Source organism: Pangasianodon hypophthalmus, chromosome 1, assembly GCF_027358585.1.
Source record: "Pangasianodon hypophthalmus isolate fPanHyp1 chromosome 1, fPanHyp1.pri, whole genome shotgun sequence".
Classification (NCBI taxonomy): Eukaryota; Metazoa; Chordata; class Actinopteri; order Siluriformes; family Pangasiidae; genus Pangasianodon; species Pangasianodon hypophthalmus.
The window spans coordinates 4,608,787-4,623,642 of NC_069710.1; the positions used below are offsets into that span (position 1 = coordinate 4,608,787).

Consider the following 14,856-nt stretch of genomic DNA (forward strand, 5'->3'; position numbering starts at 1 on the left):
AATACATATTTTTTTTGGAAGTACAAACATCATTTCCACAGCGAAATGAAATGTTTTCCCTGCTGCTGCAGTGCAATATGTCATTTAATGTCACCATCTTATAGTAGGAGAGGTACAGCAGGTAGAGTTGCCATCTCACAGCGCCGGGGTCTGCATGGAGTTTCCTCCCAACTCCAAAAAAAAAAAAATAACAGGACATGACTACGCTAAATTCCCCCTAGGTGTGCATGAGTGTGCGTGTCTCTGTGTGTGTGTGTGCATGTGCATGCGTTGTGCCCTGCAGTAGTTACTGAGATAGGCTCTGGATCTTGAAATAATGTCAGACACTGATCCATTAAGCAGATACTGATCCATCAAAACCTGTGACACTGTGTTGTACGGTTATCATACCATTGTAATGGGGGAGGGGGATCATTGCAAGGCCACTCCTTCAGCAAGTTTAGGCTATGTATTGATCTATCTGAAAGCTTAGCAGTAATGAAGTGGTTTCTGTGGCCACACATCATAAAACTGCTGATTCCTGTGCCACTACTAGCTAGCAAATGTTATGCAAGTTTGTAACTTAATCTAATTAGTCTATAGATAACTATGTGATGTTTATTTAAAACATTTATACATTTTTATGGTAGTGATAGCAAAGACATTGATATATATGTTAAAACTGCAAAAAGTATCTGTTACTGGCATGTTTTATAAATAGAAAACCCCTATAGAGATCCTGCCAGGTAAACTTTCTAGCTACATTTCTACAATATAATGGATGCACCCAAAAGTTATTTGTGTGTTAATTGCACCCCCTGGTGAAAATATATATAATATGTTGTTTTTGTTTGTCTTTTTTTATTATTCTGCTAAGCTATTCTGCATACTTTTGCCTAGGATTGTGGTGCTAAATGTGGTGCTCACTGATCTTGACAAGTACCTCTTGCTGCAGAACCAAAAGTCCAGGGGGTGGAGTCAAACTTGATCCAGCCCCTTCTACCTTTACAGAGTCAAAGCAAAAATCCAAAATTACCCGCATCCTGTGGGTAAGGGTTAAGGGTTAGGGATAAGGTTGTAGGAGGAGATGGATTAGGTCCAGCTGGTGGAGCTGGACCTAATCCATCTCCTCCTACAACCTTATCCCTAACCCTTAACCCTTACCCACAGGATGCGGGTAATTTTGGATTTTTGCTTTGACTCTGTAAAGGTATCTATCTCTAGCTTGATCTTGATGCCCTGTCGTTTTCTCTCCCAGGTCCTGGTAAGCGCTCTTCCCTGCAGGGTGAGGAGAAGTTGACCTCTCAGCAGCTCACAGTACAGAAAGGCTCTAACTTCAACACGATGCCTGCCAGCATGGCCAAAGTGCACCTGCAGAACGTCGCAGAATATGGCAGCCACACGCTCACTCTGCGCCGTGATAAAGGAGCTACGGCGGGCATCAGCACTGAGCTGCCTGGTGCCAAGGCCATCTACGTATGTGATGGAGAGCTTTTCAAACAACTGGAAGGGGACAATGTGGGGTCTGAGGGAGGTGGAGTGACACAAGGCTACAACAACAATACCATCACTGCCACCACCCTCAGGACGACCAAGCCAACCAAAGAGGACTCCAAGTACAACATCAGCATCGAGCATGTGCCACAGACCAGACTCATCCATCTGAGCAACACAGCTAGCACAGAGCCTGTGCCAGGATATGGGCTAAAGAGTTTTCCTGCTGATCGAGTGAATGTGCCATGCTCAGACAAGGACTCCCCCTTGCAGAACATCTCCAGCGAGTCACACAGGACTAACAGCGCTTTAGAGCCAGTGGACTCAGGGAATTCAGGCATGATGACGAAGAGCGAGACCATCTCTACACTGTCCATGAGCTCCTTAGAGGTAAGGCTATAGTTTATAAGGCTGTATATTAAGTTAATCTAGGAGTGTAAATTGCTGTTTCCAAATTTGAATTCATAGATTAGAGTTCATCTATTTTTGTGTCACTATCATAGAGTGTGCTGTACAACAATTTACTAGTGGTGATGTTTACTTACTTATGTGTATGTTACTGTGCCTAAATACAGTTCCAATTTACTACATAAATCTTTTTTTTTTTTTTTTTTTAAGTTGTTCAAATTACACTGCTAGTCTGAACATTTCACATTCTTCAACTGACCCTCATGTGCAAAACAACAACAGTTATGACTAGAAGAGAACTGTTGACAAAATTTAGCTGAATACTGAGTGTGAGATCAATCATGTGAAACGACAAAATAGAATTAGATAGATTGATTATTTTGATAGATTGTTTGTTAATGATTATTTTTTAAGGCAGTTCACAGCCTGTAACTCGCTGCATGAAGCTTTCACACTTGTCCTAACCGCCTGCGAAATCCAGGCAGTGTGTGTTTTCTTTTGTAGTGTGCATAAATCTCATGAGATTTGAGACTCATGAGCGTCAATCACAAATTGCCACATATCAGCTATGTACTAGACTTCAGTACATATGAAACTGACTGAAACTGAAATTGAAAGCGTCAGATTCAGTGTACGTTACTGTTCACAATGCCATCACACATGAGGAAAAGGATCAGATTTGGCCTTTTTTGCCTGCAGTCTGTACATAGAAATGATATAACTACAAATACACTGCTACTTTTTCCAGCTATGATATGTTACAAGACCTAAATAGTTATAAAGCTTTTTTTTTTTTTTTTAATTATTAACACTAAGTGCAGCATGTGGAGTGCTGGGTCCATAGAGAAGAGTGTCTAACATAATCTTGAGCCAAGAGTTAGCTGATTTGAATACACTTCATTTGCATCTATTGCGCGAAACACTATCAACAGTCATGCCAAATAATTTCACTACTTGTAGCATTTCATGAGTTACTAGAAGGTTATTGTGGCCTTTAGCTTAACCAGGCAGAAAAGTGAATGAGTGTTAATCAAACTCTGTGTATCAGTGTGAGCCTACCTGCAGGCTGTATGAGGATGAAACTTAGCTACTGCGACACTGTTTGTGTGTAGCTTAATTAAGAGAGGATGCGCAGCTTGAATTATTCATGATGCCGATGACAGGGTTGTTTTCTAAATGGCTGTGTTTTAACTATACATGCCAAAAGGCACCATCATAAAACTCTCATGGTGTTCAAAGTGAACATGAGGCTTGTTTAATGGTTATGTCCTTAATTCCGATCATGCCTGGTTTATTTTCTCATTCTTTCTTTTCTCTCCTCTAATTAGTGTATAATAAAAGTGTTATTTACACTTAACTTGACACTTGACTAATAGTTGACCCTTTTTCCTAATGGACACCTTCGGAGATTTTATGTGAATGTTTATTATATATGTAGGATATGAAGGATAATGCTGAAAGAACATGTGGAATCATTAGGCTTAAGAAATAAGGCTTAGAAATAAACCATGCCATGTCAAGAGCATTTTCTGGAGGAATTAAATAGCAGAACAAAAAAAAAATCAGGAAATCTGTCATTCTGCAAGCATTGCTCGTAAAAAGAAGTGGCACAGACACCCAAAATTAGTCTCTTCAGCATTATGAATTCTCCAAAGGTCAGTTCTTGTTCATGTTTTTGAATGTTAGCCAATGACTAGTGCGGACAGCAAAGTGACCACAGAGCCCAGGATGCTTTTTCTGACCTCAGGCCAAACATGTTCCCAGAATGCAGTGCAAGGTTGCAGCTTCAAGTAGAAGGTCAAGCTCTCCTCAGACACTTGGAGACAGGCTAACGAAAGGCCATGAGGTCACAAGCTGTCTCCTGTATGCTCATGCCAGGTTCTCAGTGAAAGATACTGTATATACTTTGCCCTTATATTACTGCTTCTGTGGTCTTTACTTTCAGTACAAAAAAATCCAAAACAGTAACAGTGAAGATCCTAACATTTTTGTTTTTCATATTTACTCATTGCAGAGACGAAAATCACGCTACGCAGAGCTGGATTTTGAGGTACTTGCAGCATTCAGCATTCATCTGTAGTCTTGTGGAAAGGAATACATTTTCATGTCAGAACTGTGTACATGGTGACATTTGTATTATCCTATTTACTCTTGCACAGAAGATCATGCACACGAGAAAACGCCACCAGGACATGTTCCAGGACCTGAACAGAAAATTGCAGCATGCTGAGAAAGACAGAGAATCTCCGCCGGTGGACAGCAAGCCTGGGAAGAGGTGGAGCGTATCATCTGGAGGCAGTGATAAGACCAACCTTAGCGTAAGCTTCTCGGCCAAACTCTTTTTTTTATTATTCTTTTTCCTCTCAGTCACACACGTCTTGCTACTTTCTTTGCCAGGGTGGAGAAATATCAGGCGATTATCAGCATTCCTGGTGTGATGTGTTTCTAGAGAGAAGTACTGGTTCAGTGAGCACCTAACGCTAGCCAGATAACTAGTTTGTTGTTTGTGAGTGATAAGACACTTTCTGACTGAGAAGCAGAAAGTGCTTCTTGTTGAGGAGAAACAGTAAAAATAAGCAGTTCCTCCATGTTGAGTCTTCCAGAAAGAAGTCACCCCAGGCCTGCACTTGTTTTCTATTGGACCATGCTTCCAAACTTAATAGATTCACAGGGTAAAACTCAGCATGTAAGCAGAGGAGGTGGATGTGAAATTACCTGCTACTGGAAGTGAATGCTTTTTTCATGTACTACATTCTCTTTTATTCAAGTTAAGGGACATTTTTGCGAAGTGGAGAGGTGGACATTTTTTTATTAGTTAATAAATTAATTTAGTTGATGTTAAGGCTGCTGTAAATTTTCTTTCTATCTTTTTTCCTTTTCTCTCTTGATTTGATTATGCCTTTGGTTCCTTTTAAATTTTCTACTATAAAGTGGTACACTTTTTAAATGCAAAGCACCTCATGGATCTGACTTTGAGTCAGTCATTCAGTCAGTCACTCAGTCACTCACTCAGTCAGTCACTCAGTCAGTCACTCAAGCATTCACTCACTAACTCTCTCAGTACTTCACTTCCTCAGTCAATAACTGTCACACAGTCACTCACAAAAATCTCACTCACTCACTCACTCGAAGTTACTCACTCACTCACTCACTCACTCACTCAAAGTTAGTCACTCATCAACTCACTCAGTTTGTCACTCACTCAGTCACTCACACAGTCAGTCAGTCACTCACTCACTTACTCGTTCACTCTCAGTCATTCATCACTCAGTCACTCAATCTCTAACTCACTCAGGCACACACTCACTCACTCAGTCACTTAATCACTCACTCATTCAGGCTCTCACTCATCCACTCATTCACTCACTCACTCATTCTGCCATTTAGTCTCTCAGTCACTCACTCCGTTACTCATCGAGTCACTGAGTCAGTCAGTCAGTCAGTCAGTCTGTCAGTCCATCAATCAGTCAGCATTTGTTTGTGTGAAAATGAGACCAGAGGCAGCGGGGCTGCTATGTAGCAGTGTTGCTTCGCATCAGTGACGCTGTGTGTTCTTGTTCCAATATCAGTTTATGTGCTTGGTACAGTTTCATGTCTAATAAACATAAAACATTTTTACTTACAGTATATTATCCTTTATATTAGGTTCACATCATTTGGACCTGAGAATAGCACAGTAAAGTCATTTAAAATGACTGGTCTTTGTATATATAAAAACAAACAGGTGATTTTTAGACTCCCTACGTGCCTCATGTAAGTATGGGGAGATTTGTTATATATGTCATTTTCTGATGAAATTTCTTTATCCTTGTAATAATAGACATAAAGATATGTTCCCTTTTTTGTTTGTTCCTTGAACAGGATAAGCAGCAGACGCCCAGCAAGCGCGCATGGGAGGGCATCAGGAAGACTCACTCTCCCCCCTCGTGGGTGCGGAAGGAGCTTGAGCCACTACAGGCTTCTCCTCTGGAGCTGCAGGCTGTGGAGTGGGAGAAGACCAGCGCCACCATCCCACTGGTGGGCCAGGAGATCATGGACCTGCAGACGGAAGTCTGAGCAGCCTACAGCTCCACATAGAGGTGTAGGAAAAAAAACTCCACTGGCAGGGATAAAGAGAGAGACATACAGGGAGAGTGAGATGCGAAAGAGCGATGAAACAGGGCAATTTTTCTGGTGTACAATTTGTTTTATTTTGATGCTGGAATGGCAATCATAACACTTGGAAAACAAGTGGCCTGAACATGTCATTGTATAAATGGCCTGGCATTGCTCAGACTGTTGAGACTGGGTGAGTGTAGTGTTGGCATTTTGGGATGTTTCTATGGGAACAAAAAAGGGGGGACTGAAAAAGAGAACATAAATTCAGGTGGTTGGAAGGAGGATCCTGAATGTGTGGCCTTCAGTTTCTTACATTTTTTTTTTTTTTGCACTCACACACACACACACACACACACACACACACTTATTTTAGACCATTATGGATAAAGGATGTTTGGATTATTAACCACAGGGAGACTTTTAGCAAAGGTATCTTGTGAAACAAAAGGTGTGAAAAGCCAGAAAACCTCATGAGCAGTCCATATCCTTAATCAGTCATCATGAATGTAATGTTTTAATTATTATTAGTATTATTATTATTATTATTATTATTATTGCTCATGTGCCACAAAAGATTCTATGCTGCTTTGGCTGTGATGGGTGGCATGGTGATAAGGTCTCCATTACCCAAATATAGAGCCCAAAGCCATCAGAACATGACTGTTAATGAGAGGAACAGCTGCCCGTACCCTCCCCACTATCACAGAATGAGAGATATGACCACACAACCCTCCTCAACTTAAAGCACCCCCTGTCAGTGCCACTCCTATCTCCAAATGAACCAGCGAGCCATCCAACACACGCCAACCATTCATGGATGCTTTAGAAACATCTGTGCAAGTCTGCGATTTTACTCCGCAGCATCTCATCGAGTGACTCTTATTCGATCCTTTTGGTGGACGCTATTCAGTCCAGATGTGAAGAGAAAGGACATGACATGGTGGATGAGAACATATTACCCATCTGTGCTGTGCCCATGGCATGTAAGCATGATGCTCTTCACTTTATGGTGATGTCTTGACACGCTTGTCAGAACTCTTAAAAGGTGTCAATCACCGTAAGCAAGAGAAAGTGAGATGAAAATACTCAGAGTATGTTTTGAAGGTAAGGGGAACGAATATACAATATATGTTTAATGTATCTTATAATTAGATTTGAAGAGTATATGAATTTGCAGAGAGTTTATGTGATGAAATGATGACGGTTGCACACAGAGAAAGCACAAGGCTCACTCTTCAGAGTCCTGTTGTATTGTACAGCATTGTAATTATTTCCAAAAGAGTTCTACACAATGAATTTTAGCCTATAAATATCTTTCTTACTGTGCTTGGGGAATATTGTTATTCTTATTATAAAAATCATTGCGAAATCCCCAAATCTTGTCAGGTTACTGGACTATATGAGTGTTCTGTAACTTTATGTAACAGTGTGTGTTTTAATATCACTGACTGTCACTCAAGAAGATCTGTACTTGTCTGAACTTCCTGTTCCCACCATCTCCTCCCCACTCTCTCTTTTTTAGTTCACTGGGTCTTTTTTGTTAATGTACAGTTTTCAGAGCACAAGATGAATGTGTCATATTTCTAATAAAATGTCTATATAATCGTTTGTAATGTGGTATGCACTGCCTGTTTGTTTTGTTTTTTTATTCTTGAGAAGTGCATCTCAGGGCATTTGTGCCCCCAAACGTATGTAAATAAGTAAATAAACTAACAGAGGCAGACAATCATCAGGGAGAATATTGAGGTCTAGAGTTGCTTACTTGTGTGATTATAGGAGGCAGAGAGGATGACTGGAGAAGCCTTGGAATTATTTACACTCTGTGAGCAGGAATCCAATCTGAACAGCACAGCAGTGTGCTGCTTTAACCTATCATAAATACAGGTTTTAAAAATGAGTTATTATTAGATTTAAAGAATATAGTTTATGCACTCTTGCAAAAACACAACATTATTTTTACTATTATTATTATGCTTTTTTTTTTTCGTTGCCAGACTGCCTAATGTCCTGCCTAATTTATTTTACCTGCATTTTCATCAACATAAGAAAGAATGAAGAAATGAAATATGTGATGGAATTTTCACATAGTTCTCTATAAGGTTAAGGTTAGTGTGAGCTAGTTGAAATAGTAGTTTAAATTGAAGTGTTAAGTTTAATGGGTTTCAGTTGTACATTAAAGTAATCGTTATGATTGGTTAGGTGCTAATGTGATACTAACCTGTTTAATGTCCTAACAAAATTTGTTAAGAACGATAACACTAATTTATGTATAGTGCTTTAATGATCCTGTGACAGCGAACTCAGCCTCTGTGGATGTGAGGTTCCAGCATAAAGTCAGAATGAAGGCCTGTTTAATGCACACACACATACACACACACACACACACACACACACACACACACACACACACACACACTGGGAGGAGGGCTAAAGTCACCGACTGATATGAAAGTAATAATTAAATGAACATTTCCCCTCTAGCATATTTTATAAGGCAATTTTTCATAGTCAACTTATTAATTCATGAGGACATCTGTTTTTACAGTTTCCTCTTCGCTTGGTTGGACGGGATCTAGCTGCTAAGTGTTTGTACAAATGACTGTTCTGCTCGCTGAGCCTCTGAACCCTTTGCTGTTGAGTTTTACATGGCCTGGTTTATTCTGGTCAGCACAGTCATTTAAATACTGACTCGTTTAACCAGAATTAAATAATGATGAAAACAATCATGTATTAATTTCAACAGCAGTACTTAAAGAGCTTAATATACAGAATATACAGCCCATGAACAGAAAGCAAGATATGTTTTGAATGTTTAATTAGACAAATTAAAAATACTTGCTATCGAGAAGTGTGTCAGTGTTAAATCATGTCAAATCATGTCAAATTGTTAAATCATGTCATTAATTTAGTCAGCTGAGAACTATCTTGGAAATTTATGGATAAAGTTTGGACACTCATTTATGGATAAAGTTTGGACACTCATTCAGCCATTTCTGACCCATTTCACTGACTATCTGTGTAAAATATTTGCAGAAACACAAATACAAGGGAGAGTTTTGTCTAACTACCTACAAAAAAGTTTTAAGAGAGTTCTGATTGCTAAATAACCCTACATTATCTAATAATGCTAAATAAACCCTAAAATGCTATTATCTACAATTTAAAGCTTTTAATGTCTTTTTTAAGCATGTCTAATTGCCCAAAATAACACACTTGAATTAATTTTGGGTTTTATGTAGTTAAATGTGAACATTTGGACCTAATTACTCTTAATACTTAAAAAAGAAAGCTAAAATTGTTTGCCTGTTTTAGCCTTTCAAATCCTGAATTTAATAAGCAGATTGTGTGAAAACTTGTGCCCAGACCCATTCCGCGTGTTTTACCTTTCATTCAGGACAAACATGCATGTATACACATACTCTATATGGCCAAAAGTTTGTGGACACCTGACCATCACAGCCATATGTGCTTTTGAACATCCCATTCCAGATTGAATCCCCCTTTGTTGTTATAATAACCTCCACTCTTCTGGGAAGGCTTTCCACTAGATTTTGGAGCGTGGCTGTGGGGATTTGTGTCCATTTAGCCACGAAAGCATTAATGAGGTCGGGTGAGGAGGCCTGGGGTGCAGTTCATCCATTTCATCCCAAAAGTGATCACTGGGGTTAATGTCAGGGGTCTGTGCAGGCCACTCAAGTTCTTCCACTCTGTCCATCCAACCATTTTCTGTACTGCTTATCCTACACAGGGTCATGGGGAGCCTGGAGCCTATCCCAGAGGACTCAGGGCACAAGGCAGGGGCCACCCTGAATGGGGTGCCAACCCACTGCAGGGCACAATCACACACACATTCACTCACTATGGACAATTTAGAGATGCCAGTAAGCCTACAGTGCATGTCTTTGGACTGGGGGAGGAAAGTGGAGTACCAGGAGGAAAACCCCCAAAGCATGGGGAGAACATGCGAACTCCATACACACGGGGCAGAGGTGGGAATCAAACCCCAACGCCGGAGGTGTGGGGTAAACGTACTAACCACTAAGCCACTGTATAAGCCACAAATAATTTTTCTTTTTATATTAAGATATTTAATATCATATTAGTGAAAGTACCAGTGTAAGGATTTTTTTTGGTACAATAATTTTGTACATTTTAAAGTTGATATGTTTTTGGATTTGCTGAAAACTACACATGGCGTATTTATGTTTTTTGATTTGTAGTGCAGAGTTGGTTTTTTTTTACAGTTTGTAGAGTCTTGTGTTTTTAGGAAAATGCTTGAGCTCATGCCAGATAAGATGACTAATTAAATGTAATCTGGATTCAATTATATGGAAATCACCCCTCTCAGTGCATCTGCTATGTAATTATGCCCTGCATGTGTTTGCTCATCAGGTGAAATCAACAAGATTACTTTGAAAATTCTCACCTCTGATGACTTGATTAGATCCCATATGATGCAGCCCTATAAACTCAGGGAACAAAAAAGACTGTAAGAAGTTACAGTCCAAAAATAAAATTGAGCCTATTAAATGAAATGTGACTAGGTTATATGTGGAAGTGTCAGGATGTAACCTTCAAACAGTGCAAAATGTGAAAATTCTATGTGGGTATAGAGTAAGCGATATGTATGGGTGCTTTTCCCTGGATGCACTGTCCATATTTCATCAGCCAAATTTTGATTTTGGCCTCATCTGACCACAGCATATGATTCCAGCTGTACTTCCAGTGATGCTGGGCAAAGTTGCGGTGATCCATTTTTTTTTTTTTTTTTTTTATAAGTTGCTCTCATAAAGAGCTTGTTTCACGCACCTCCCTCACCATTCTTTTCACTGTCCAGGGCAGCAGTTTGCTCATGTAATTCCTGGTAAATCTATAACAGTTCCAATGAATCTTTGCTGTTATAATAGCTGAAAACGTATTTTGACTGTGGTTTTTCCCCTTACAAAAACTTTGCACAAACCCATTATGCATCCATAGTACAAATGTAGTCTCAACCTTTTTTTCCTTCTTTTAAAAATTTGATCCCAAAATTTTTAAGTGCCATACAACAGAGAAAAATCAAGAGTCCTTAAAGCCATTTAAAAAAAGAAAGCTTCACTCAGGGGATTTCTCCTTCTCTAAGGGTTGTTTTCTGTGTTTCCTGACCTCCCTCATGCTTCCAGGCCTACTTTTGTGGCAAATCCCGCTCAGATCCATCTACTGTGACAGCCACAGACAGGCTCTGATTTACAACCTGTCATTCTCACTCTCTTGACTGGAGTGCTTCCAGAGAGACCTGGACTTACCCATCCACAATAATCTGTGTCTGCTCTAGTCAGTGATTAATGTTCCCTCCACACACACACACACACACACACACACACCACAGCAGTGGCAGCAGGTGCTCTCTGCTAGTTTACTTTTATTTTACTTCACTGACAGAACATTTCATCTGTATTCAGAAAGACTAATGTACCACTGCTTAAGTTACTTGGCATATCCCCATGGATCTGTTTTTTTGGATTGCGATCTTTTTATTATGTACATGCTTTGCGTTAGTAATTTTCTCTGTTTTATTTCCTATGATTATGCGCATAAACCGTATCTATTAATACTGATGAACCGAATGCTCCTGGCGGTTTTTCACAGCTGCATGTCACTGAAGTATATATATATCTGTGTTTGTTCAAATCAATTCAATTCCATTTAGTTCAATTGTATTTATATAGCACTTTTTTCTGTTTTATCTGTTGGCCTGACCTCCTGTTTAATTCTCAATCCTCATAAGTAAAAGCATCAAAAGTTTTTTTTTTTTTCCAAAATCAGGTCAACAAAACTATTATTTGCCAGATAAGCTAATAACTAACTCAGTTTCCCTGAAGGAGGTAGTTACAGTTAGATATCTAAACTGAAAAATAAACAAAAAACCAAGTGAAAATAATCAAATTATATAACATATATAACGTTATACTTAAATGTAACTTTATATGTACAATTAATTTGCAATAATTAAAATTATGGGGAACCAAACAAAATTAACAAGCTATATTAGCTTGTAACTAGCTGTGTAAATCTGTTGGATTGAGTTACTGATGAACTGCGATCTGTCTGACTGTCACCAATGTTTGAGATGTCAGTCATGTTCATTACCATTTAATTGGCTGGCAGCTGGTTACGAGGTTCAGCCCCTCATCATATGGAGAACAACATGTCCGGGCAGGAAGGGCAAAGAGCTCGCTGTCCAATAAACATTGAGATATTTTTAAATGCATGTTCTCTCCATATAAACATGGGTTTCCCCGGTTCTCCGGTTTCCTCCCACATCCCAAAAACATGCCTCACAAAACATGTGTGATTATGTGTGTGATGTCCTGCAATGAGGGTATCCCATCCAGGGTGTATTCCTTAATCCTAGAAAAAAAATTTTTTTTTTTCCATCTTGACTATTGCCAGAGTACAACATAGAGTACAGCAGCAGTTAGCGCTCTCACATAAACCAAATGATCAGTATGCATCATCCATCAACTCTACTGGTTACCCGTTTCCATCATTCCAAAGTGAATATACTTTATTTCCAAAGCAGAGAAAGAAATAAAATGAAATAATTCATGACCACTGTTGCCCAAGTGCTTTATTTGGCTGTCTAAATTCATCTGAATATAGATCTAGAGTTCCTGATTCATAGCAGTCTACTCAGAGATAATCAAAGTGATGACAAAGCTAACTACAGAACGGCGATCCAATTGCACCAGCATACGTCAACAATAACTTCTAATGGATACTGTTGCTTTCATAATTGGAAAAGCCATTAAAAATAAATCAACAATAGTGCTTAGCTCCACAGCCGTAATAGCCAACCCATCAGCCACTCATTCATTTGAGACGTAATATTGGGGGAGTGTGCAGTCATTTCACAAGACAAACAATGGGTCGTTTAATCAAAGGACATTCAGCAACAATGCCAGACCATGCCTTCTCAAAGTAAAGATTATTATGATGATGATATTATTTCATACATCATATGTAACAGCTATATGTAAACTTAGACTTTCACATGATTGTGTCATACCTCTTTCTTTCTGACTGCTGTTGCTTACTAATTATGCTTGTCTTTCTAACTGAATAAACAAAAGATTTCTGGTGTATTCTACTCACCTGAACAATTGATGTTAGTCACCCTGACTGCTGCACATATTTATGATGTTCATTTCCCACCTCTTCAGTCTGATAAATAATTTGAAGAGTGTATTTTTTTTTTATTTAAAAAAAAAAACAGAATATAAAGTCAATTACAAATAATGGCATCTGTACCATGCTTAGATTTTTTTTTTTTTTTAAATAATGTGGCCACTGAAGCTACAAATGGATGCTTCTGCAATGCAGCTCTTTGGAGAGTGCAAGGTGCCAGAAACCCTTTCATGCTAATAAAGAAAAGTGGAGCTTGATTTGACTCACAAGCACTGAGGCTTCACTAAAGCAGTAAGATGGTGCAAGTAATAAGGAGAGGCAGAGCCCTTCTATTCATAATGCGTTCCTTCTCTGTAAGACTCCAATTTCTACCTGGAAAATGGAGACAACTTAAAAGGAACTTCATAAAGACTAAGGGATATTTCATTATACGCCACTCTCAAGTCAACAGAGTAGCAGAAATGTGCTCATAATCATCCTCACCCTAATGTTTGTCTGTGCATTTTTCATCACCCATTTAACCTCCTCTGGAGTAAAATATCCAGTTCAAAGGCTATGTATATTACCTTGGACATTTCATTTAAAATTCGTAGTAATATAATAAATAATAATTGAAAAAAATCTACAGTTGCATTTATTTTAGCCTAAATTGTTTTTTAAAAAAGCAACTAACAGATTTATATTTTGAAATATTGACTAATTTTAATTATTTGCTTGAACAGGAAGACAGAATTTAAACAAATGCTGGGTTGTAAATTGTAGTCATACAAGGTTGTTGCTTCCTGAAAGCTGATTTACTATGGAATAATTAAGCCACAGTGGTTGCTATAATTTGGAGAATACCACTTAATTTGAGCTTGAAATATGGCATGTAAGTATATTTAACTAATCAAGCTGGGGAAATTCACTGCTTAGCTGTGGTCCTCACTGAAATTAATTAAATGTCTGGACTGTATTGAAGTGTCTAATTTAGTGTTAGTGTCTTCAGAGTTACATCAGTATTTACACCAGGAAGGTTCTCCATGCTCATGCTCAGCTTACCCTGTTTAGACTACAGCCCTTAAAGACAGTGCCTTTGTTTGAGGAAAACTCCATCCTGCACACGACTCCCACGCACCTGTATTAGAAGCGTGTAAGTCATTAGTTACATCTGAGGTACTAACCTGTCAGTGTGCAAGTGTAACACAACTCTGAATGCAGTCCTGTGTTCATTTATTGAGATGCTAATGTGCAGGAGCTTTTCCTTATATATTTTGTTCAAATTAAAGCACTTTGTTGGTGATAACAGAATCATAATGAACATATTTTGATATGGACCATGTGGCACAAGTGAGATCAAGTCAAGGTTAGCAACTGTTTTTCAATTTTCTTTTCAGACATTATTACATGAAAAGGTAAAAAAGAAATTTGCTTTACTAACACATATTAAATACTCTCTAACAAGGTTTTCACTGATAGTATTCTTAGACCCTGACTCATTACTACTAGTTTTTGATGGAGATTTGATGGAGTTTTTGAAAGCCGTTCTGGAAGTTGTTCTGGATGAGGGCATCTGCCAAATGCTGTAAATATAAACGTAAAAGACCAACTAATCTCACTCAATTGTATGGTTATGAGAAATGGGAATACTTACACTCTTATAAAGAAGGGGTTCTTCAGGGTTTCATTAAAAGATTAGTGGATAATTAATGGCTTTAACCTCTTATAGGG

The 14,856-nt window shown here is 38.7% G+C and overlaps 1 protein-coding gene across 9 annotated transcripts in view; it reads left to right on the forward strand.

Moving 5' to 3' along the window:
- The window catches only part of adgrb1a (adhesion G protein-coupled receptor B1a), an 84,372-nt gene extending 76,785 nt beyond the window's left edge, over positions 1-7,587 (forward strand). For 8 of the 9 annotated variants that reach the window (XM_026913804.3, XM_026913808.3, XM_026913811.3 and 5 more), the window contains 4 exons: positions 1,238-1,863; positions 3,896-3,931; positions 4,041-4,199; positions 5,743-7,587. In XM_026913804.3, coding sequence (XP_026769605.1) covers positions 1,238-1,863; positions 3,896-3,931; positions 4,041-4,199; positions 5,743-5,937 — 1,016 coding nt within the window. In that variant the 3' untranslated portion in view covers positions 5,938-7,587. The remainder of the gene's footprint in view (positions 1-1,237; positions 1,864-3,895; positions 3,932-4,040; positions 4,200-5,742) is intronic. The other variant, XM_026913805.3, reaches the window with a different exon arrangement.
- Positions 7,588-14,856: the final 7,269 nt, after the last annotated feature.